The sequence below is a fragment of the Phyllobates terribilis genome, unplaced genomic scaffold, assembly GCF_046119375.1.
Source record: "Phyllobates terribilis strain yellow unplaced genomic scaffold, ASM4611937v1 Scaffold_36__1_contigs__length_13169755, whole genome shotgun sequence".
Classification (NCBI taxonomy): domain Eukaryota; kingdom Metazoa; phylum Chordata; class Amphibia; order Anura; family Dendrobatidae; genus Phyllobates; species Phyllobates terribilis.
Window position 1 is genome coordinate 1,268,505 of NW_027362796.1, and position 25,785 is coordinate 1,294,289.

The 25,785-nt window shown below is 43.9% G+C and overlaps 1 protein-coding gene across 2 annotated transcripts; it reads left to right on the forward strand.

Annotated features, from left to right (window-relative positions):
- Window positions 1–5,793: 5,793 nt before the first annotated feature.
- On the forward strand, window positions 5,794–25,267 carry LOC141182767 (uncharacterized). 2 transcript variants are annotated; one of them, XM_073660870.1, is made up of 7 exons: window positions 5,794–5,861; window positions 17,281–17,427; window positions 17,557–17,736; window positions 17,875–17,998; window positions 18,082–18,176; window positions 18,374–18,464; window positions 21,093–25,267. In XM_073660870.1, the coding sequence occupies exons 2-7, from the start codon at window positions 17,335–17,337 to the stop codon at window positions 22,625–22,627; spliced, it is 2,118 nt and encodes a 705-aa protein (XP_073516971.1). In that variant the 5' UTR covers window positions 5,794–5,861; window positions 17,281–17,334; the 3' UTR covers window positions 22,628–25,267. The 2 variants fall into 2 exon arrangements, with proteins under 2 accessions (XP_073516971.1, XP_073516972.1); XM_073660871.1 differs by having other exon boundaries at window positions 21,096–25,267.
- Window positions 25,268–25,785: the final 518 nt, after the last annotated feature.

Sequence of the window (25,785 nt, forward strand, 5' to 3'; positions counted from 1 at the left end):
ATAAAATGCCAGAATTACAGATTTTCATTTGTTGCAACAAGAAAAAAATATATAATAACAGACAATCAAAACATTGTATATACCCCAAAATGATATCAATATAACCATCAGTTTGTGGTGCAAAAAACTAGCCCTCACGCAGCCCCATTCCCGAAACATGAAAACGCCGCGGCTTTCGGATCTCGGAAAGTGGCGACACAAGCAAATTATTTTTACAAATTTCTGAATTTTTTTTCATCACTTAAATATAAATCCTATAAATCGTCACTTAAGTAGAAGAGATGAAGCTTTACTACCTCCTGCTCCAGCTCCAGCACTTCACCGCTGCCGCTGATCTTTAGTCACTGGCTTCAAGGGTGACATCATGACTGCAGCTCTGCAGCCAATCATTTGGCTCAGTGGCCACGCTGACAGAGCTTCTAAGCTCAGTGATTGGCTGCAGCAATGATGTGTGCTGAAGTTGAGCCATCACCCCTGCAGCCTGTCACAATAGAGCACAGGAAACGCTGAAGATCCAGAGCTGGAGCAGCAGGAGAAAGTAAAGCTCTGGGTGTTTTCTCTACCACTGGGAACCTCCTATATATTACATAAAAACATTCCTGAAAACCCCTTTAATCTGACTTTATAGAAAAAGTCTATATCCGGCTACTGTCCTCCCCTCATGAATCACAAAATATGCCAAGTGTGAACAACTCCTGTCCCCAAATGAGGACTTGCAGGCGGTCAGTTGATAGTCGGGGGTCTGGCAGTGAACCCCCTCAGCAATCAGCTGTGTTCTGCTGGACGTAGTGGCCTCTCCAGGACACATGTGGTATTACATGGTGCTCTTTCAGAATAATATGTAATATGTAATACATGATATCTTGAAGTCTTCCAGAAGATATTGGCAGACAGGTAATGACTTATTACCTACCAGCCATTGTCTCCTTTATCACTCGCTAGTTCTTATACACATTTGGATGATTTCACATCTTCGTTGGAAGCCATATTAGGAACCTCCATCGCAGATTTTATCATATAGGACGAGTTCTCAGCCAACAGCTATTTGGCCATTGTTCACATGACGTAAGCCTACGTTATATACAGCAATATGCAGCAGGATACAAGAGATCCAGGGAAATATCTGATCGCCAAAAATGGGGTCAAAAATGGTATGTGTGGCCTTCTCATCCCCCAATCCTGGTATGTGTGGCCCCCTCATCCCCCAATCCTGGTATGCATAGCCCCCTCATCCCTCAATCCTGGTATGTATGGCCTCCTCACCCCCCAATCCTGGTATGTATGTCCTCCTCACTCCCCAATCCTGGTATGTGTGGCCCCATCACTGCACACACAAAAAATAAACACTTATACTCACCTTCCTTCCTCACCTATGCTCCAGAGATGCTGTGTTCTGTCTGCCAGCAGCTCATGTTGGTATCTGAGCAGCGCGCGCTCTCAGTTGCCAAGGTGAGCTGCTGCTGCTGCCGGCATATTCACTCCTCTCCACGCCGGGACTATGAGCGTTGACAAGCGTGAATATGCATTCTCTTTAGTAGCGGGCACTGTAAGCAGGAGCCACGGCTCAGCGCTCCTCCGTGCCCGCTACTAAAGAGAATGAATATTCCCTCTTCTCCACGCCCATGGATGTGGAGAAGAGGGAATATTCATGTCCCTTTAGCAGCGGGCACACGTGGTAGCTACAGCAGAGCCGCTACTGCGTGTGCCCGCTCCTCCGCCGCGGCAACCTCCCACCCCCCCAATACTCACCTATCCTCCTCGCTCCCCCGAGGCTCATGGGCCCCATAGCAGTGGTGTGGCCTGCCACCATTGGCGGTACGCCATTGATTATGGCTTATAGCCAATGAAATCACAAAAGTCATTATCTCAATAAATTAAAATACTTTATAACATCAGCTTGAAAAATGTTTTTAAAATCCGAAATGTTGGCCTACTGAAATGTATGTTCAGTAAATGCCCTCAATACTTGGTCAGGGCTCCTTTTGCATCAATTACTGCATCAATGCGGCGTGGCATGGAGGCGATCAGCCTGTGGCACTGCTGAGGTGTTATGGAAGCCCAGGTTGCTTTGATAGCAGCCTTCAGCTCGTCTGCATTGTTGGGTTTGGTGTCTCTTATCTTCCTCTTGACAATACCCCATAGATTCTCTATAATAGATTCTCTATGGGGTTAAGGTCATGTGAGTTTGCTGACCAATTAAGGAGAGTGATACTGTTGTTTTTAAACCAGTTATTGGTACTTTTGGCAGTGTGGACAGGTGCCAAGTCCTGCTGGAGAATGAAATTTCCATCTCCAAAAAGCTTGTTGGCAGAGGGAAGCATGAAGTGCTGTAAAATTTCCTGGTAGACGGCTGCGCTGACTTTGGTGTTGATAAAACACAGTGGACCTACACCAGCAGATGACATGGCCCCCCAAACCATCACTGATTGTGGAAACTTCACACTAGACCTCAAGCAGCTTGGACTGTGGCCTCTTCACTCTTCCTCCAGACTCTGGGACCTTGATTTCCAAAGGAAAATTGGAACTCTGGGACCTTGTGGATGGTGTCAATGACTGCCTTCTTGGCATTTGTCAAGTCAGCAGTCTTCCCCATGATTGTGGAGCCTACTGAAACAGACTATGGGTCATTTTTAAACACTTAAGAAGCCGTTGCAGGTGTTTTTTGTTAATTATTCTAATTTACTGAGATATTGACTTTAGTGTTTTCATTGGCTGTAAGCCATAATCGTCAACATTAACAGAAATAAACACTAGAAATAGATCTCTCTGTCTGTAATGACTCTATATAATATAGGAGTTTCACTTTTTGTATTGAAGAACTCAAATAAATTAACTTTTTGATGATATTGTAATTTAGTGAGATGCACCTGCATATGATGACTGTTGCCCCCAGTGGAATATATGCGGTGTCTATTTTGGGATATTTTAGTATACCCATGATGATACTATAGACAGCCATTATACCTGGAATGGCCCCTTCCTTGCGTGCCTTGCTTTTTTTCGCTTACACGTCTAACAATCACATATGTGTTGTGTCCCTTCCCCCATCATCCTATTCTTCTATTGCTGAATAAATATGATAGATTTTATACTCCCTGGACTCCTTTGATGGTCTTTTACCCTGCGGGGTTTTCTTTCATATATGGACTCACTGTGTGGTGGTGATGGTAGAGGACATTGTGTAGCAGGATCATTTTGGCCTTGTATAGTACAAATTTTGGGAATATTGGTCTTTGTATAGTGTATTTTAGATTAGTAACAGTCGTATACTGTAATTATAGATGTATAAATCCTCTTTTAAGTGGCGGGTAGGTTATATGGGGAAACATGTACTTTGGGGCTGGGGTCCCTGATCTCTTAGGACCCCAGCAATGCTCCTGCACTGGGGAAAAGCAGGGTCTGGAGGCCACATTAATATGATCATTTTACGGATATGACACCAAAGAAACTAATGAAGTGCTTTGCAAAGTGCCAGAATTTTCACAATTCTGAAAATAAATTGTAAGTTTAGTTCCACTATAAGTGATGTTAATTCTGTTATGAGAGCTAACCTTCTGAGATAATTTATCAATGCGGTGTGTGAATTGTCACATTAAGCTTTGCTACATCTATACATAGTGAAGTTCAGGATGAAAATGCTGCAGGTCCCATCTCTGCTACAGAACAATCCCATGGAAATAAAGCTGATCATTTTATCAGATGGGATCATTAGAACTTACCTGGTTGGATCCTTTGTTTCTGGTGGTTTCTTTCCCAGGTCGTCATTAAGGCCCTTTACAATAAGCTCCAAAAACTCATCGGACTTTCTGAATCTTTCAAGCGTTTTCTCCATCACAGAAAGGACAGAAAGGAGGCGCTTATCCTGGCAGAAGAGAATCACAGATATATTGTTCTACATCTCCCAGATGTTTGGATTTATCTACAGACTAATGATTAATCTCGCATGAAGAATGAGAATATTATAACAGATCACAATTTTGGGGTAAAATTATTCAATTTTAAAAAAAAAATATATAGTAATTACATTATTCTGACAAGACCAATTTTTTGTTTTTTTCCTCCCCTTTTTCCCAAAAAATATAACTTTGTTTCTTCATTCACATAGACGGAGGGCTTGTGTTTTGTGGGACTAGTTGTTGTTTGGAACGACAACATTCAATTTAGCACATAAAGTATTGAAAAATGGGGAAAAAAATCAAAGTAAGGTTATTATTTTTGTTTGTTTGGGTTTTTTTTATGAACATTTAAAATAAAATGTGGTTTGTGAGACCATTTTCATCTTGCGAAGACCTAATTTTATAAAATGATCCCATTGATGGAGTTGTCGGCTTCTTCTTGTGGAGAGATCAGTAGTTACAAGTTTCTGATTGCATTTTTGGGAGGGAAGTAGAGTGACCCCAAAAACCAAAACCACAACCCTGGCACTTTACTGTCCTTTACAGCATTGACCCGACGTGTAATAGATTTATATGTAATGAAAGATTGTACTTATGTCAATGCAGCAGAAACAAATATTGTTTCACGCTTTTTCTTTTTTATAGTTGGCCAGAAAACCGCAGAACCTTAAGCAGAAAATGACATGAATGAGAACATCTGCCCGGCTTGTACCGGATCCGGGGGTGTTACGTACAAGGCGAAGCTCCCAGAATAAGGATTTGCTTCATTTTGGTGCAGAGTTTCTAGTAGGTTCTGGTTACTACTGTTACAGGCAGATGCCGTCTGCATAATACAGCCAGCACCGCCTCAACCCCCTCCATGCATGTGGACCCCGGCACAAACACTCCGGTACATCCTTTTATGCTAAGACATTAATAATTCTACAATTATCACACACAACTTATATACAGAAACCCCCCAACCGTCCCCGATCCAATGGGACTGTCCGGCTGTCGCTGGAGGTCGGGGCTATGTCCTGACGAGCTGTGTTCTGTCAGGACAGTCAGTGTAGTACAAGAATGTCTCATGCCGAGCTGCTGTGATCGCTCCTGGAGAGGGGCAGCATCCGCTCCGTACGCCTCGTACATGCCCGGCTCCGCTCCGTACACCTCGTACACGCCCTGCTCCGCTCCGCACGCCTCGCACACACCCGGCTCCGCTCCGTACGCCTCGCACACACCCGGCTCCGCTCCGTACGCCTCGTACACACGGCTCTGCTCCGTACACCTCGTACACACACGGCTCTGCTCCGTACACCTCGTACACGCCCTGCTCCGCTCCGCACGCCTCGCACACACCCGGCTCCGCTCCGTACGCCTCGCACACACCCGCCTCCGCTCCGTACGCCTCGCACACACCCGGCTCCGCTCCGTACGCCTCGTACACACGGCTCTGCTCCGTACACCTCGTACACACGCGGCTCTGCTCCGTACACCTCGTACACACGCGGCTCCGCTCCGTACACCTCGTACACGCGCGGCTCCGCTCCGTACACCTCGTACACGCGCGGCTCTGCTCCGTACACCTCGTACACGCGCGGCTCTGCTCCGTACACCTCGTACACACACGGCTCCGCTCCGTACACCTCGTACACACACGGCTCCGCTCCGTACACCTCGTACACACGCGGCTCCGCTCCGTACACCTCGTACACACGCGGCTCTGCTCCGTACACCTCGTACACACACGGCTCTGCTCCGTACACCTCGTACACACGCGGCTCTGCTACATCCACACTGTAAACCCCTCCTGACCCCACACATAAACTTCAGCTCATCCAGCACCATGACAACCAGCACAGCAGAGTCCTGCATCCACTGAGGCCCCTGATCATGTGACCCCTGACTCCTCCCCTCCTGTGACCTCATCACAGCTCCTGTGCGCACAGAGCAGCCATATATGTGGTGGCGGCTCTGCAGGTGGAGGTATGTGGAGACCCCCATTACTGGGCGCAGGGGGCATTAACCCCTTCAGCACGGAGACACTTTGGGGGTCTTGTGCTGCCCCTTTATAAGAATCATACGGTTTTTGTTCTGTTTCCTGTAATAGATACATACGACCCAACTATGGAGACAGGAAGGGGGGAAACGTATTGTTCTCATAGTACAGGACCCCTTTACTGGCCCCACAGTGTAATGCCCCCATTATGCCCCTTATGCAGGATGTATGATGCCCCCCACACAGTGTAATGCCCCCATTATGCCCCTTATGCAGGATGTATGATGACCCCACAGTGTAATGCCCCCATTATGCCCCTTATGCAGTATGTATGATGCCCCCCACACAGTGTTTTGCCCCCATTATACCCCTTATGCAGGATGTATGATGACCCCACAGTGTAATGCCCCCATTATGCCCCTTATGCAGGATGTATGATCCCCCCCCCCCACAGTGTAATGCCCCCATTATACCCCTTATGCAGGATGCATGATTCCCCCCCCCCCACAGTGTAATGCCCCCATTATACCCCTTATGCAGGATGTATGATGCCCCCACACAGTGTAATACCCCCATTATGCCCCTTATGCAGGATGTATGATGCCCCCCACACAGTTTAATGTTCCGGGACGTACTAAAAAGAATGAAAATCAGGAATAAATAAAAATAATGAACATAAAAACTTACAGGTCTAAACATATGGAGAGATATTATGGATTTCTTGTGTATCTTGCACATGGGATGAACATGAAATATATGAAGATTACAAGGGAATGAACACATTCCATATAAACAGGTGTATATTATATTCCTACACTACCACCATCCCCCACACACACAGTATGATGCCCCCACACACAGTATAATATTCCCGCAGTATCACCTGAGGTCCTGTAGTTGGAATACTCCGTCCGGCAATGGTCTTCCCTTTGCCTGCTCCCCTACATGTAGACCCTCGAGCATGTATACTTGCATGTAGGGGAGCAGGCCTTACTAGATATCGAGGCTTTGTACAGTAATATACCGCATGAGGATGGTATCAGAGGAGTAAGATATATCTTGAAATCGAGGTCAATAGAGTGTAGCAGACATAATGACTTCATGGAGGATCTTCTAAAACTCACTTTTACTCACAACATATATCTTTTTGACAGGAAGTACTTCCACCAGTTCAGGGGTACTGCGATGGGGAGCCCCTGTGCCCCCTCGTATGCTAAACTATTCCTGGGCTCATAGGAGGAAACCACACTATTCAGGGATGATAAGTGGTGGCATCCATATATTGGGGTATGATATAGATAGTTTGACAATATTTTTATCATCTGGTCAGAGACGAGTGAGCAGTTTCTTGAATTTGTCAGGGAACTCAATATCCATAGAGTCGTCCTTAGATTTATATCAGAGTTTAATTATTACCAGTTGCCTTTCCTGGATGTACCAATCAAGAAAGAACGGGATGGGACCCTAGGAACACTCATCTACCATTAACCTATGAGCACTAATAAACTATTAAATTACTAAAAAAAAAAAAAACCAAGCAATATCCAAGGGCCAATGTTTACAGTTGAGTAGAAACTGCTCTAATGTCACAGATATTAATATACAGGCAATAGACATGAACACCAGATTCAAGGAAAAAGGTACCCACAGTACATTTTGGATTCCGCACAATTGTTTGCAGAAAAACAGGATAGACAGACACTCCTCCATACCTAACCAAGACACCAAGAAAAATATGGGGTAACACAAGTAATAGGAACTTGTCACAATCAGAGTGACCTTATCTTTAATATCCTCAGAAAACACTAGGATGTACTTGTGGCCGACCTGGACCTGAGGGTGCTGTGTGATTTACTCCCACAATAACTTTCAGAAAGGGTTGGTCAATTAGGGACCGTTTAGTGCATAGTTTCTATAAAAACCTGCACCCAAGTGGACTTGGCTAGATAGAAGAATCTGTGGTTTCTTTAGTTGTGGAGAATGTTGTAGACGTAATTGGATGAGACCATGTACCGTATATTCCGGCGTATAAGACGACTTTTGAAGACTGAAAAATCTTCTGTCTAGTCTGGGGTCGTCTTATACGCCGGTAATGCTTTTGAACTTTCAGAAATTGACATGCGGGGATACTCTGGGGTGTTAATAAGCTGCCGTGGCCGTATCCCTGCCATGTCGGAGTTAATATAAGGTGGAGGGAGTTAAAATACGGTGGCGGTAGGTCCAGACAGTCAGCGCTTCTGTGCTGAAACTGACACATCGCTGCGTATTCCCAGCTCCGGACACAGCGCAGGGCTTCTGTGCCGACAGCTTTCACTTGTCACAGAAGCGCTGCGCTGTGTCCGGAGCAGGGAAGTTCGCATCGCTTCTGTGACAATATATGAAAAGCCGGCAATTCAGCAGCGGCATAAGCCGGCACCCGACAATTTAGAATAGAAAGAATAGAGCTTCACACATAGATTAGATAGATAGAAACATGTCAGTCACATATATATGAAGTACAGTGACAGTGTTGGTTATTGTACTTGTCATTTAGTGTAAAGGATTTATTAAAACAAATAATAGTGTTTTCATGCACCGTCTCTTTAAAAAAGCCGGCCGGCAATTCAGCAGCGGTACCCGACAATTTATAACAGACAGAATAGAGCTTCACACATAGATTAGATAGATAGAAACATGTCAGTCACATATATATGAAGTACAGGGACAGTGCTGGTTACTGTACTTGTCATCTAGTGTTAAAATAACGGATTTATTAAAAAAAAAATTGGCGTGGGGTTCCCCTTAATTTTAGTCTCTAGCGGAGGTTAAGCAGACGGCTGGGGCAGATGTTTGAAGCCTGGGAAGGGGTTAATACCCACGGAGCTTCCCAGGCTACTAATATCAGCCCCCAGCTGAATACCTAGCCTTTACTAGCTATTAGAATGGGGGATCCCAAAAAAATGACGTGGGGTCCCCCCTATTTTAATAGCTAGCAAAGGCTAGGCAGACAGCTGGAGGCTGATATTAATAGCCCAGGAAGGGAGCCATGAATATTGGCCCCCTCCCAGGCTAGAAACACCAGCCGTCAGCCGCCCCTGAAATGGCGCATCCATAGGATGCGCCAATTCTGGCACTTAGCCTCGCTCTTCCCACTGCCCTGTAGCGGTGGCAGTGGGGTAATAGGGCTGGGGTTGATGTCAGCTTATAATGCCAGCTGACATCAAGCCCAGGTTAGTAATGGAGAGGCGTCTATAAGACACCCCCATTACTAACCCCATAGTCAAAGTTAAAAAAAACACAACACCCAGAATAAAGTCCTTTAATTGAAATAAAGACACAAATCTTTATTGTTCTAAATTAAACCATACTTACCATCACGCCCATTCCAGCTGAAGCCAACGATCTCCTGTAATAAAAATAAAATAATAAAGCAACCTCATCCTTACCTTTCCATGGTTCCCAGGACGGGTCCAGCTCTGCTACATCGAGATGACAGGCTGGACCGCAGCAGAACGCTGCCATCCAGCCTGTCATCCCGCAGACACTGAGAAGCGCAGGCATGCTTGCGCTCCTCAGTGTCTGGCTGTGACGGCATCCAGATGAGCCGACAATGAACTCAGCTCACCTCCTGGACGTCCGTCACTGACAGCGTGGGAAACTTCTACTGCGCATGCGGGGAGCAGGAGAATTTTCCCACGCTGTCAGTGACGTGCATGAGGTGAGCCGAGTTCATTGGGCATGATCTCGGCTCATCTGGATGCCGTCACAGTCAGACACTGAGGAGCACAAGCATGCCTGCGCTTCTCAGTGTCTGCCGCATGGCAAGCTGGATGGCAGCGTTCTGCTGCGGTGCAGCCTGTCATGTGAATGTAGCAGAGCTGGACCGGTCCTGGGAACCATGGAGAGGTAAGGATGAGGTTGCTTTATTATTTTACTTTTATTGCAGGAGATCGTTGGCTTCAGCTGGAATGGGCGTGATGGTAAGTATGGTTTAATTTAGAACATTAAAAAATTGTGTCTTTATTTCAATTAAAGGACTTTATTCTGGGTGTTGTGTTTTTTTTAATTACTTTACTAGAAATTCATGGTGGTCATGTCTAATATTGGCGTGACCCCATGAATTTCGGGCTTAGGGCCAGCTGATAATGCCAAGCTGGCCCTAACCCCTTTATTACCCAGTGAGCCACCGCACCAGGGCCCTGGATGAGTTGGGTACAGCGCCAGAAGATGGCGCTTCTATGAACGCGCCATTTTCCGGGGTGGCTGCGGACTGCAATTTGCAGCGGGGGGGGCCCAGAAAGCTTGGGCCTCCCTGCGCTGCGGATTCCAGCCCCCAGCTGCCTAGTTGTACCTGGCTGGACACAAAAATAGGGCGAAGCCCCACGTATTTTTTTTTTTAAATTATTTCATGAAATAATTAAAAAAAAAAAGGGCTTCCCTATATTGTTGTGTCCGGCCAGGTACAAATAGGCAGCTGGTGGTTGGGTGCAGCCCGTTCCTGCCTGCTGTACCTGGCTGGACACAAAAATATGGCGAAGCCCCACGTCAACATTTTTGGGAAAAATGAATTACAAAATTAATAATTTAGGGACTGCATCTTTATTAACCCCTCAATTGTCATTTAGTGTTAAAATAAAGGATTTTTTAAAAAGAAAATTGGCGTGGGATCCACCATCATTATAGTCTCTAGCGGAGGTTAAGCAGACGGCTGGGGCAGATGTTTGAAGTCTGGGAAGAGGGTAATACCCACGGAGCTTCCCAGGCTACTAATATCAGCCCCCAGCTGAATACCTAGCCTTTACTAGCTATTAGAATGGGGGACCCCCCCAAAAAATGACGTTGGGTCCCCCCTATTTTAATATGTTTATGAGTGACAGTTTTCCTGCTATATACCTGCATGTCATAAGAATTTAAATTAAAAAAAGGACAATGTTAAATTCAAATCTGTTTTTTTAAAATTTTTACCGGTGTTTGGTATGCGTTGGAAAAGGGGTAGTCTTATACGGTGAATATATCCTAAACTCGATATTTTAACAGGAAAGTAGGGGGGTCGTCTTATACACCAGGTCGTCTTATACGCCGGAATATACGGTAAATCTTTCTCGAGTTCATCTACGGTTGAAGCCTTTTTCCAGAGGGATTATTCCAACTGTAAAACCTCAGGACTTGTATATGTGGCCACATGCACCTGCCCCCTAGATTATGTATGCACGACCAAGAGGATTGTGGGGGGGCATTGGGCGAAATACGCCATGGTCGGGACACCCCATTAGTGAGACACATGAACAGTGTACATCGAGGTGAAACCGGAGACATCTCCTTTTGCATCATTTAGGTGGTTAAACCCAATGTGAGAGGAGGTGATCACAATAGATGTATCCTCAAAAAGGAAAGTGAGTGGATTTCCAGACTGGATTCACTAGGCCCTAAGGGACTCAATGAGCAAATTTCTTATGCCTGTTTTGTATGAATACAGCCCCATTCTGGATTACATTTTTGGATTTTATACTCTACCCATTGCTACTCAGTTCCCTGTGAATGGGGTTCACATATTGTTTTACTTCATCAAGATATCTGAGCTTCTATATCAGAATTATTTCTTATCAGTTATATCCCACTTATACTATTAAGTAACTAACACAAGTGTGGTGATCATTGTATATCTCTAATTATGCAATAGGGGTCAAATTTGACCATTTAGGAATATACTGTGGGCCATCATCCCATATATTTTGTAGTGATAAAGTAGATCTACATGCCTATTGCATGATGGGAGGATGTGCAATACTTGTTTTTAGTCTCCCATGACGCTGATCTCAGAGAGAGGATTTTTCTGTTGGTGGAATGCAATCCAATACCATATGCGCTCCGGCGTGGAACGCAGACATCTGGGCATGCGCATTCTTGACAATGATCCTAGATGCGCTCCAGTGTGGAATGATAACTATGGGCATGCGCAGGTACGAGTGGCGCGGCGTCAATCAGTTTATCTGGCGTTTCAGTATAATACACGTCACTTCCGGACATGCACACTAGGGGATGGACATTATCGGACCTCTAGCTCATGAGAAGTAGCGTAGGTGCAGTACATTATTGTAGACAGACTCCATTCTGTATATCCTGTGACAATTCACCTCTAGGAATGGGAATGGGCCTCCATGATGAACTGGAATATTTAACCATGGACACCTGGCTATTAGGCACACCATGCAGAACCTGTTGGGAAAACGCGTTAAGGCGAATTATTGAAACATTCTCTGCGTACCATACCCTTTTATTTATACTTATTGTAGGGGTTTTACTCACTTGCATGCGATGGGAAGAAAACAGGAGACATGTTCCTTTAAAAGTTCATGTTGGTTTATTGCTTCATAAACCCAGAAGCCAAACAGAAAAGCAAATGGCCTTTAGATCAAGCAAACAAAGTAAATGTCCTTAGCAGGTCTCTGCTCAGCCAGGCCTGTGTGGCACACAAGTTGGGGTAGCGTCCAGTGTCCTGGCTTGGTCTGAAGACAAACATACACAGGAAGCCTTCTCCCTCCAAACACACAGACCATGTGCCAAACAACAGACTCCATTTTATAGGCTGATAACCACACCTAGAGATGAGTTATGTGGGTAGCTGGACTTGCCCATTCTCTCCTACCCGTAAATCGGCCCCCAGGTGCACCAAACGATCCTCTTAGTGCTTATGTGCCCTAGAAAAACACTCTGGGTTACATCACAGAGACAGGTCATCTCTGTGACACATACCTCCTATGCGACCATTAACCACCTTACAATACCTTGATACATATCTGAGTTTATGACTACCTCACGGCTGATTAAAAGGAATCTGTCATCCCCTGGATCTTATCTGACCTCGAATATAGGCATACTTGTGTTAGAAATGTTAAGCTATACATACCTGTATGCAGGGTCGTACTGGCCTGGCGGGGTACCGGCAAAATTCCCAGTGGGCCATGGCCCCGCCGCCCCAGCGACAAATAGTAAAAAAAAATGTAAAAAAAAATTAGGGACAATGGCCCTTTAAAAGCGCGGGAGGCAGGGGCGCATGCACGCGAACCTGACCCGCCACAATGCTCATGGCCGTCGGCCGCGCCACCATCCGGCCCACCGAGGTAAGAGCCCCCTCCCCTCCTCCTCAAATACATACCTCTCCTCGTTCCCCGCAGCTCCAGTGACATCACTACCGCTCTCTGCTCTGAGCACTGCAGAGTCAAGACTCTGACTACACCAGACCTGCCGGGAACGGGAGAGGTTAGGATTTGATTTTTTTTTTATGTATACAGCAACATGGGGGGCCATATATTGTATGGAGCAGCATGGGGGCACTTATACTGTATGGAGCAACATGGGGGCCCGTATACTGTATGAAGCAACATGGGGGCCCGTATACTGTATAGAGCAGCATGGGGGCACTTATACTGTATGGAGCAACATGGGGGCCCATATACTGTATGAAGCAGCATGGGGGTCCATATACTGTATGGAGCAACATGGGGGCCCATATACTGTATGGAGCAATATCATGGGGGCCCATACGCTGTATGGAGCAGCATCATGGGGGCTCATATGCTGTATGGAGCAACATCATGGGGGCTCATATGCTGTATGGAGCAACATCATGGGGGCTCATATGCTATATGGAGCAACATCATGGGGGCTCATATGCTTTATGGAGCAACATCATGGGGGCCCATATGCTGTGTGGAGCAGCATCATGGGGGCTCATATGCTGTATGGAGCAACATCATGGGGGCCCATATGCTGTATGGAGCAACATCATGGGGGCCCATATGCTGTATGGAGCAACATCATGTGAGCCCATACTCTGTATGGAGCAACATCATGGGGGCCCATACGCTGTATGGAGCAACATCATGGGGGCCCATACGCTGTATGGAGCAACATCATGGGGGCCCATACGCTGTATGGAGCAACATCATGGGGGCCCATACGCTGTATGGAGCAACATCATGGGGGCCCATACGCTGTATGGAGCAACATCATGGGGGCCCATACGCTGTATGGAGCAACATCATGGGGGCCCATACGCTGTATGGAGCAACATCATGGGGGCCCATACGCTGTATGGAGCAACATCATGGGGGCCCATACGCTGTATGGAGCAACATCATGGGGGCCCATACGCTGTATGGAGCAACATCATGGGGGCCCATACGCTGTATGGAGCAACATCATGGGGGCCCATACGCTGTATGGAGCAACATCATGGGGGCCCATACGCTGTATGGGGCAACATCATGGGGGCCCATACGCTGTATGGGGCAACATCATGGGGGCCCATACGCTGTATGGGGCAACATCATGGGGGCCCATACGCTGTATGGGGCAACATCATGGGGGCCCATACGCTGTATGGGGCAACATCATGGGGGCCCATACGCTGTATGGAGCAACATCATGGGGGCCCATACGCTGTATGGACCAGCATTACATGGGGCCCATAATTCTGTATGGAGATGGTCATTGTATCACCTGTATATACCTGTATTACAGCGTTTTTGGGTACTCTGTATATGCTGTAATGTCACAGGTGATCACTGTATTACCTGTACACTATATACAGGGCTCCTGTGTATAATGTCACCGATGATCCCTGTATTACCTCTACACTGACACTATATACAGAGCTACTGTGTATGTCACCAATGATAATATTAGTGTTATTAGCATTGTGTTTTTTATTAATGATCAGTATTGTATTATTCGGTCACTGTGTGGTGGTAATATATGATCTCGTCATGATGTGACAGTATTATTCAGTCTCTATGTGGTCTGGTAATGGTGTGACGGTATTATTCAGTCACTATGTGGAGGTAATATGTGGTCTTGTCATGGTGTGACTGTATTAATCGCCTGTATGTGGTATTCGATCACTATGTGGTCTGGTCATAGTGTGACGGTATTTGTTCCTTGTATGTGGTATTATTCGGTCACAATGTGGTGTTAATATGTAGTCTGGTCACGGTGTGGCAGTATTTCTCCCTTGTATGTGGCATTATTGGTCTTGGTATAGTGGATTGTATTGTGTATGGCGGCCCTTTGTTCTCTCTGACATCAATAAGGGTAAGACTCTTGATTTCCAAAAGAGATTAAATACTTGGATGTTTAACCCCTCCCTGTCTTGTGACTATTACACAGTAGCTAATATGCACTTACAGGTGTTATATGGTGAAAACAAGTAATCGCCTATCCTAAGGCCCCATTCACACATTCATTATTTGGTCAGTATTTTACATCCGTATTTGTAAGCTAAAACTAGGAGTGGGTGATAAATGCAGACATGGTGACGTGTTTCTATTATAATTTTCCTCTGATTGTTCCACTCCTGGTTTTGGGTTACTAATACTGATGTAAAATACAGACCAAATACTGAACGTGTGAACAAGGCCAAAGGATAAGTTATTGATTGGTGTGGGTCTGACTGCTGGGACCTGCACCGATCTTCAGAATGTGGAGCTTTTATCCCCATTAGTATGGAGCAGCATGTGCGACTCGACCACTGATCCATTCATTATCTAAGGGGCTGCACTTGGCTTTATCTGGAAGACCCCAAAGATGATGAATGTAGCTACGGTCAGACATCCCACCTGCTGCTGCATTTTAAAATGAGGATAAAAATTCCCCATTCTTCCAATCGGTGCGGTTTCCAATGCTTGGATTCCACCGATCAATAAGATATCACCTATCTAACCTGTGGATCGATGATGATTTGTTTTCATCAAAGAACCCTTTAAAGAACCGTAATTTTGTGTACATCCCAGTTATAGTATGCGCACAGTAGATGTGCAGGAGCCGCCTGTGCTTTACAGTCAACGCTCCCCTATAACAGGAATAGTGGCTAACAGGTATTTACATATAGCTGTAGGGTGGGCCCCTAGAGTAAATTTTCCCTGTGGGCCCCAGACACCCCAGTCTGACCCTGCCTGTATGCCTCATATTAGAGGTCTGTTTGCTGTGAAATGGCTTTTTATTCTTTGAAGATTACGATGCTTGCGGGCCAGGGGATGGGAAGAAATCCCCGCCTACTGTGTTGATTAAAATATTTCCCCCCTTTCCTGCATGTCACAGTGCCCTGTGACATGCAGTCGCCATGTCCAGATCCCGCGCCTACATGCTTTTTACGGTAGTGAAGCACTTGTTTTGTGTACTATACAGTTATAGTACTGAAGGGATCTTGTGCCCAGGCATCGGGAAGTCACAGTGACTCACTGGCACCTGCACACAAGATCCCTGCAGTACTATGACTGCACAGTACACAGTACAACTGCGCCTTCCATAAAAAGTGAAGTGCGCGGGACCTGGACATGGTAACTGCACGTCACAGGGCATTTCTTCCCGTCCACCGGCCCGCAAACATCGGAATCTTCACTGAATAAAAAGCTATTTCACAGCAAACAGACCTCTGATTGAGGCATACAGGTAAGTATAGATTCACATTTCTATCACCTGTATGCCCATATTAGAGGTCAGATAAGTCCCAGCGGGTGACAGGTTCCCTTTCATCAGCCGTGGGGTAGTCAGTGGAGTGGATTCCCATTAATAAATACTCACTTGGCCTCATTCCTAGTGCAGATACTAATGAATTCAGAACCTATGAGATTTGTACCTCATAATAGTTGGATAGTTAGGGGTGTATCATCCATAGCAGCAGCTCACACGGCCACTATAGTGCCCGTGAAAAAACACAGAATTTGAGCTTGGTTTAAGTTGGTATCCATGCAGCACAAAAATGCATGTTTACAATGGCCATAAATCAGAAAAAAACTATAAAAAGAAAAATGATCATAAACCCTGCTGTAAATAAATAAAAAGGAAAAGTGCATTTAAATAAAATGGGGTTCTTAGCGACACTGTTTTTGATAAAAAATAGCATGAAAGCTATCCCACCATGGCATGGTGAACCCATTCGGAATAGTCCTACTCTGTATAATAATAAAAACCTTACCATGTGTGAAAGCCTCAAACTTCTGTGTGTGAATCACACATGAGATCTAACGAGATAGAAAATTACAGTCAGGGGAAGACGGAAAACATTCATATAGACGACCAGTGAAGATGAATGTCATACTCATCATGAAGTAGTTATTTCTCATGTTACTTGTAATGAATATCTCCTGCAGTATTGCTAATACCGATTCCAGTGTTGGTAAATGAGACGAGAATTAGCTTCATGGAAGATGAGTCTCTGAGAAACGTGTTCAGCTGCAGACTCCGAGGAAGAAACTGCTTGTTGTCTGTGGCCTAAAATATATAGGTTTTATTAGTAGATGTAAAGAAGAAAACTAAATACTGTAAAATAATAAATCTCCTCATATGTTTCCCCTTATTATCTCCAGTAATTGTATTATTACACAGGATTTTTATGATGTTACATAGGCTCATCATCTTCTCATTCAGGTCCCTACAATATCAGATCCTCTCAGTGAAGATCTATTAAAGAGAATTTTCCTTATGGAATCATCAAAGTTGGATTTGGACAGAGACAAGATTGCGGAGAGAATATTACACCTCACCCTAGAGATCCTCTTCCGGCTTACTGGAGAGGTGAGAGATTCTGATGACGTCACATTACATCATTCTTATGTATGGGAATAACAGATGGACAGAACTGGAGAGGTGAGGACTCTGGAAATGTCTGTAGTGAGATTTATTAATGTGTCTCTCCATAACCAGGATTACACAGTAGTGAAGAAGACCTCTAGCAATCGCTGTCAGGCCCCTGTGACTGAGGGATGGGGAAGACCTCTGAGCCCAATCACAGAGCTTCCATCTCACCCCCTGATACATGAGGACATCAATGACCAGAAGATCCTAGAACTCACCTACAAGATGATTGAGCTGCTTACTGGAGAGGTGAGAGATTCTGATGACTTCACATTACATCATTCTTACCTATGGGAATAACAGATGGACAATACTGGGAATACTGGGATATTATACAGTAGCACAACGAAAGCATCTGGGGGATGACTGTATCATTGTATGTTTCAGGTTCCTATAAGGTGTCAGGATGTCGCTGTCTATTTCTCCATGGAGGAGTGGGAGTATTTAGAAGAACACAAAGATTTGTATAAAGACGTCATGATGGAGGTTCCCCAGCCCCTCACATCACCAGGTAATAGACAGGACTAAATACACATGGACTATAATTATCTGTATGTAAAGAATGAATTCAGTCCCTATATGTGTTTCCTCCAGTTCTATCCAGTAAGAGGACAACACCAGAGAGATGTCCCCATCCTCTTCCACAGGACTGTAAACAAGAAGATCCCAATGTTCCTCAGGATCATCAGGTAGATGGAGAGAAGGTGTCATGAGATCTCGCCTATGATATGTAGAGGGCTGTGAAGGTCTTGTGTTCAGTCTTGTTTTATCCACCAGTATTATATGTTTTCTATTTGTGTAATGAGAACGGTGGAGATGGCAGGATTAGAGCTGATCATAGACGTGACTTGTCATCTATTTGTGACTTTTACAATATTTGTTTCAGGGTGAAGATCTGACCCATATTAATACTACAGAGACATATGTGAGGGGTGATGAGTGGTGTAAAGAGGAGATTCCTACATATGACTACCCAGGTGAGTAGTATCCACTAAATGCAGAGAAGTCACAGATTCTTCTCAGTCACCGGCTGTGGCTGTTTTATCAGTGGTGTAGTCCGGCTATATCACAATCGTGTGATCACCATTTTGCTTCTAGACCACAACATTCTCTTCCACCGAAAACTGTTCAAATGATTTTGGGCATTGAAACCCTTTTCCATAGAACTTACAACCTGGAGGCTCCACCTACCCCCTGGGATAACGAGACGATGTCCGTTACCTGCCCAAATCTGTAAACCACAAAGCCAAATGACCGCATACGTAGAATGTGCTGACAAGTTAGAAAATCACTTTAAGAAAAATATTATGATGGGCCTGTAAGAGAAAGCGGAGGGTAATGATGGTGTTGGCTTCCTAGAACCCTGATATCTTATTGGATGAATCTACCTTCTCTCCCTTCTGTGCTGCTGAATGTCCTCATATGGTCCCTACAAGACCAGGTCCAGTCTTTTTGACCAACATTCACTCTTACTATGATTGATAACATTAAATGTGCAGTGAGGGCAAAGTGTGAATTTCTGTACAATAATAACAGAGTTTCCCTTTATCCTGACTTTTCAATTTCTTTTAAAACCAACTAACTTCAAACAAGATTGTGATAAACTATACAGAAAACATTACACCTGCGCCATGATATATCTCTAAGCTAAACACCTCAGGTCTGCACTATTATAAAAAGTTCTCTTTGAACGTCTAATATTTCTTCTTGAAACTCATCTGACAGAAAATATTGTCCCTTACGATAGTTTAGATTCCCAAGAGCCCCCGAGCCCCATACTCTAATTACCCCAGAGAGGTTTCACCGCTAGTTACTCACTTATTACTGATGGAGACTGTTGAGTTTGATCATTTCAGTAGATGTGTTATTGTCTATACTCACAGTTTTGACCACAGTAGTTAGTGCCCAAAATACTCTGATTTAACCCCTTCCTGCAGCCTATTTTGTGTTGCTAATCAGGCCCCATTTTTCAAATCTGACGTGTGTCACTTTATGTGGTGATAATTTTGGAATTTTTCACAAAGGATAATAGGAAACAAATGGACCTTACAAATTATTTTCCAACTTCTCTTGAATCCGACAATCCCCTATATACGGTTGTACACTACTGTTTGGGCACATGGAAGGAATAAGAAGGGAAGGAGCGCCATTTAGCTATTTGAATACAGATCTTGCTGGAATAGTTTGCAGACACAATGTATTGGGGGCACTGTTCATAGTTACCTGGGAGCTGAAAAGATGGCCACCGCGAACAGGCTTGCACCATCTACTCCGTTTTCCACATCCCAGGGATTGCCTTGCTCATCACCCTTTAACCAATCCTTACCATGGATTTGGACTTACACAGAGATCCCTAGGCTTGGGCCACGGTGTTACCTGCTGTTCTGTGGTGTGACATGGCAAGAAGAATAGTCAGGTATATGGGTCAGAACCAGGAGGGCAGAGAAAATACAAAATCAGAAGACAGAAGAGTAGTCCGTAAATGGGTCGGAGTCACAGCAGGAAACAAATACACAAGCCGGGGGCTGAGCACAGAGGACTGAACCAGAGGAGAACAAGGCTGTATCTGGCCGCTTCCGGCAATATGCTTCCAGCTTTAGTAGGGTGTGGTGCTTTCCAAATTGCTGAAGCAGGGAACAGATTACTCCAGCTGGACAACACACACCCATACTGTCAGACTGGATGGTACTACTGGTCCCAGCAACCCTAATCTTAGTGGCTGGACAGAGCCTGCGCCGCCCAGAGCTTCTGGTTCTATCGTCTGCTCCATCACCAGCGCCACCTGCAGAATGAATAAGGGGTCTCCTGGTGACTGAAGCAGACGTCGCAGGAGCAGATCCCAGAGGAGATGGGATACGCCATTTGCAGAAGCCCTAATATAACAAAATGGTAGAAAACCAGAGCAGTATAAATCCCCATAAAGTGACTCCATTTTGGAGATTATAGCCCTCAATGAATAGTAGTGACTATTTTGACTCCACAGCCTCTTTCCAGAAATTAGCACGCAGTGGATGTTGAAGAGGGAAAATTGCACATTTGCCATTTTATTACCCAACACATAGTGCCCAGATTGTGCTCCAGGAGACCCACACCGTAAATTAAGTGGGTTCTTCTCACTATAGTATTGCCAAATACATGGATGCTAAATGTGGTTTGAACACACTGCAAGGCTCAGAAGCGAGGGGGAGATCTGACTTTGGGAGAGTGGATATTGCTGGATTGGTTTATGGAAGCCATGTTGCTTTTCAAGAGCCTTTGAGCCACTAATAATGTGGAAACGTCTGTTTTTCCACTGACAGATGATGGACCTGAGTGGGGACTTTTTTTGTGAGATGAGTAGAAGTTTTTATTGGTATTATTTTTGCCTACATAACATTGTTTGGCTTTTTATTCCATAATTTGGAGGCAGAATGAACAAACAGTTGAACACCACTGGTTCATCCTTTGAGGTTTTCCATTAGACTGTGAACTGTCATTGTCTTGGTGAATAATTCAATATTTTTACATAACTTGCCATTTTTATGGAAAGTTTAAGTAGAAATGTTCAAAAATATTAATTAAAAAAATATTGTATTCAAAATAATAATAATTGGTTTTATTCTTAGCAGATGACTGTACCAGGAGATCAGAGGGACAGCTGACATCTTCAATTTTTAAATCAGATGATCTTGAGATTCCACAGGATACAATTGAAGTGAATGTCATTACTCCAGATATACTATCATTCCTTCACAGCAAATATTTGTCATCTGATCCTTTGAAACATGTCCTGTCTTCTGATTCATTACCGACTACTAAGGAAAATCATAGTCACAAAATAAGCATTAAAAAACTAACTGCTCCTAAAGCAAAGAAGCCATTTTCATGTTCAGAATATGGAAATTGTTTTCCCCTTGAAAAGTCTTTTCTTAAACATCAAAAAATTCACACAGTAGAGAATAGATTTTCTTGTTCCAAGTGTGGGAAATGTTTTAACCAGAAATCAAATTTTGTTAGTCACCAGAGAACTCACACAGGGGAGAAGCTATTTTCATGTTCAGAATGTGGGAAATGTTTTGGGAATAAATCATCTCTTCTTAGACACCAGAGACTTCACACAGGGGAGAAGCCATATTCATGTTCTGAATGTGAGAAATGTTTTGGTAATAAATCATCTCTTCTTAGACACCAGAGCAGTCACACAGGGGAGAAGCCTTTTTCATGTTTAGAATGTGGAAAATGTTTTGTAGTGAAGTCACACCTTGTTAGACACCAGAGCCTTCACACAGGGGAGAAGCCATATTCATGTTCAGAATGTGGGAAATGTTTTGGAAATAAATCATCTCTTCTTAGACACCAGAGCAGTCACACAGGGGAGAAACCTTTTTACTGTTCGGAATGTGGGAAATATCTTACACAGAAATCAAGTTTTGTTAGGCACCAGAGAATCCACACAGGGGAGAAGCCTTTTTCATGTTCAGAATGTGGGAAATGTTTTACTCACAAAGCACATCTTGATAGCCACCAGAGAACCCACAGAGGGGAGAATCCTTTTTCATGTTCAGAATGTGGGAAATATTTTACACAGAAATCAAGTTTTGTTAAGCACCAGAAAAGTCACACAGGAAATAAGCCTTTTTCCTGTTCAGAATGTGGGAAATGTTTTAACCAAAAATGGAATCTTGTTATACACCAGAGAATCCACACAGGGGAGAAGTCTTTTTCATGTTCAGAATGTGGAAAATGTTTTCGAGCTAAATCAACTCTTTTTACACATCAAAGAACTCATACAGGGGAGAAACCTTTTTCATGTTCAGAATGTGGAAAATTCTTTAACACTGGATCGGCTCTTGTTAGGCACCAAAGAATCCACACAGGGGAGAAGCCTTTTTCGTGTTCAGAATGTGGGAAATGTTTTACTCACAAAGCACATCTTGATAGCCACCAGAGAATCCACACAGGGGAGAAGCCTTTTTCCTGTTCAGAATGTGGGAAATGTTTTAACCGGAAAGCGCATCTTGATAGCCACCAAAGAACCCACAGAGGGGAGAAGCCTTTTTCCTGTTCAGAATGTGGAAAATGTTTTGTACACAAATCATCTCTTCTTTATCACCAAAGAACTCACACAGGGGAGAAGCCTTTTTCATGTTCAGAATGTTAAAAATGTTTTAACCTAAAATTGTATCATCTTAACCCTTTCACCTCCGAGCTTGTTTTTTTCCTTCCTGACCAGGCCAAATTTTACAATTCTGACCAGTGTAATTTTCTGTGGCAATAACTCTGTAACGCTTTAACGAATTACAGTTATTCGGAGATAGTTTTTTCATGACACATTGTACTTTACGTTTCCCTTAATTTTAGGTCAATTTGTTTATTTGTGAAAATATCAGAATTTTGGTGAAAATGTTGAAAATTTAGCAATTTATTTAACACCTTGGTTGCATAAGCGAATATCTATCATGTTTTTTTCTGTTGTTTTTTTTTAAAAGGTGCTGCTGAAGATATATCTCGCAGACAATTTTTCTATATATTAACTATCTATCATATCTATCTATCTATCATATAACTATCCACGGTATCTATGCATATCTATCTATCCATACAGCTATCTATTTTTTATGTACTTTGCCCTCACAGGGTGTTGCTGCACTTTCTTTATATACATTGTGCAGTTATTGCAGCTGGCACCTGTTCACACTTAGGAGGTGCTGGTCAGGTTTTCTTACTATTTATCACTATAGGAGGTTTGTAACTGCCTCCTCCCTGACTCGGCACTCCTCCCATTAACCAGCAGTTGATGTATAGCCAGTTCTACCAGCCCATTAAATTGTAGGCGTTTTAGCCCAGAATTGACATGTATTGTCAAAAGTTGTAGGCTTGTAGCCCAAAAGTGGCATGTAGTGTAGAGCAGGACCCATCAGATGGGAGGGCTCCTTGCTGCGGTTGATGGGCACACACGAATTGGCTAATTTATGCACTAAGAACCTTTGTTTTTTGTAAGTACAGCTTACTGAGTAATACAGTTTAGATCTAATGTTTCCATTGTTTTTATGTATCTTGGCCCTCACAGGGTGCTGCTGCGCTTTCTTTAAATACATAGGTAGATAGATATATCTATCCTCATATCTATCTTTCATATATCTATCTACAATATCTACCCATATCTATCATATATCTATCTCTGTATCTAATGAAGATAAAGGCAGCGCTCCAGTCTTCAATAGAAATCCAGTGGTTTATTGACACAGTCATGGTGGTAATCGCAGTGGAAACGTTTCGTTCCTATTGAGGAACTTGTTCGAACAGTGCATAATCCATCTAGTGAACCATATAAAGGTGCAGCAAGTAGAATTATAACAATTACATTTATCATAAAATCATGAAAAGTGCTTAGAGACAGTGCATAAATATACATAGACTCATCCACATATACATAGTAATTCATAATAGACCACTCCATTAATGTGTACCTTTTTGTATAAAGTGCCAGCAATGTCATAGTTATATTAATTGATAATGTGATTTCACCTGTGTAAGATTTAACCCCTTAGTGACCAGACCAGTTTTTTTTTAAATCTGACCAGTGTCACTTTATGTAGTAATAACTCTGGAACGCTTCTACATATCCTATTGATTTTGAGATTTTTTTTGTGACGCATGATACTTTATAATAATGGTAAATTTAGGTTGATATGTTTTGCTTTTATTTATAAAAATATCAGAAAAATGTTTTAAAAATTGCAATTTTCAAACTTTGAATGATTATCACTTTAATCCAGATAGTCAGACCACACAAAACCATTAATAAATAACATTTCCCTCATGTCTGCCTTACATCAGCACCATTTGTAAAGCGTTGTTTTACTTTGTTAGCATTTTAGAAGGTTTAAAAATGTAGCAGTAATTTTTCATTTTTTTCAAGGAAATTAAAAAAAAATTTGTTTATAGGAACCTGTCCAGTTTTGAAGTGACTTTGGGGGTCCTATATGTTGGAAACCACCCAAAAGTGATACCATTTTAAAAATTGCACCCCTCAACATATTTAAAATTGCTTTCAGGTAGTTCATTAACCCTTCTGGTTCTTTTCAGGAAGTAATGGGAAGTGGCATGACAAGAATGAAAAAGTTTATTTTTACCACCTATATTTTGATAACTTCTGAACAGGCCGCTATAGCTGGCTGACTCTAAGGCCGTTATTTGACCGTTACCTGCCATGGCAAACATCAGGACCACACAATCAAGATCTCAGGCTGTCGATGAGGTTAAAGAGGGAGCCCAAACACTCTGTTAACTATTTAGATTCTGTAGTCACTATTGACAGCAGAATCTAAGGAGTTAAACGTTCATGGTCGGTACTAACACTGATCTAGGCTGATGCAGCAAGTTGTCAGCTATAGTGTACAGGTGACCGTTACAGGATTGTCACCTGTCATGGAACGCTAGTCTCTTATATCGCAGGTCAGTAAAAAGATATCTTATGGTCACTAAGGGGTTGTAGCGTCAGCGTCTCTGTCTCCTGCTCGGCAGAGACGCCGATCCCCTTACCGCCGAAGCCCCAGAACGGCTTCCACTGCTCCTCCTCCTGGCTCCCATGCTGTGATGGCCCAGGTTACGCGCACCACACGCAGATTCCCGAACACTGTGCTTAGGGCGTGCGCTCCCTGCTTCTTAAAGGGGCTGTGCGCACCGTCTTAACATGTCCCCAGCCAATGGCCGGAGGACATCTGTTGTTTAAGGCACCTCCTCCAAAATGGAGGTGCCTGTGCAATGCTGAAGTTTGTTTGCTAAAACACTCTCTCCGGCCCTCAGGTCCATGTGCTGTTCACCAGCCTGTCTATCAGCCATGTCCACCATCCGAACTACCAGCCGTGTCTGCCTACCAGCCGTGCCCGCCTTCCATCCATGCCTATCTGCCGTGCCAGTTGGCGACCTGTCACCAGTCCTGTGGAACCCTGGGTCTTTTGAGAGGAGGACACGGGCTGCTTGGAATGGTGGAGACCCTCATCCCCTCTTTTAGTCTCCCCTGATGAATCAACGCGTTGGGAGCAGGATACCTCCAATATGTTTTGGTCATGAATAATAGGATGACATTACACCAGGATGAATCAAGCCATGATGCACTTTAGGATTGGGTGAGATTGTTTCATTTTGCTTGGTATAACAACAACCCGAAGGATTCTTTCAGTGAGGCTTTGTTGATTTTCCCTGACATAGTCCACGGTACCTTTTTGAATAGAGGTCAAGTGGGATTTTACTGTATAGTCCATGGTACCCCTTTTTTTTGCTTAAGGGCATGTGGGATTTCATTGTATACCCTAT

What these genes read in the sequence shown, in the direction of transcription:
- LOC141182767 (XM_073660870.1), top strand. Translation starts at nt 17,335, where the DNA reads ATGGAATCATCAAAGTTGGATTTGGACAGAGACAAGATTGCGGAGAGA. An exon ending in ATGTTCCTCAGGATCATCAG is followed by an intron (nt 18,177 to 18,373) that starts GTAGATGGAGAG and finishes TATTTGTTTCAG; the next exon opens with GGTGAAGATCTGACCCATAT. An exon ending in TCCTACATATGACTACCCAG is followed by an intron (nt 18,465 to 21,092) that starts GTGAGTAGTATC and finishes TTTTATTCTTAG; the next exon opens with CAGATGACTGTACCAGGAGA.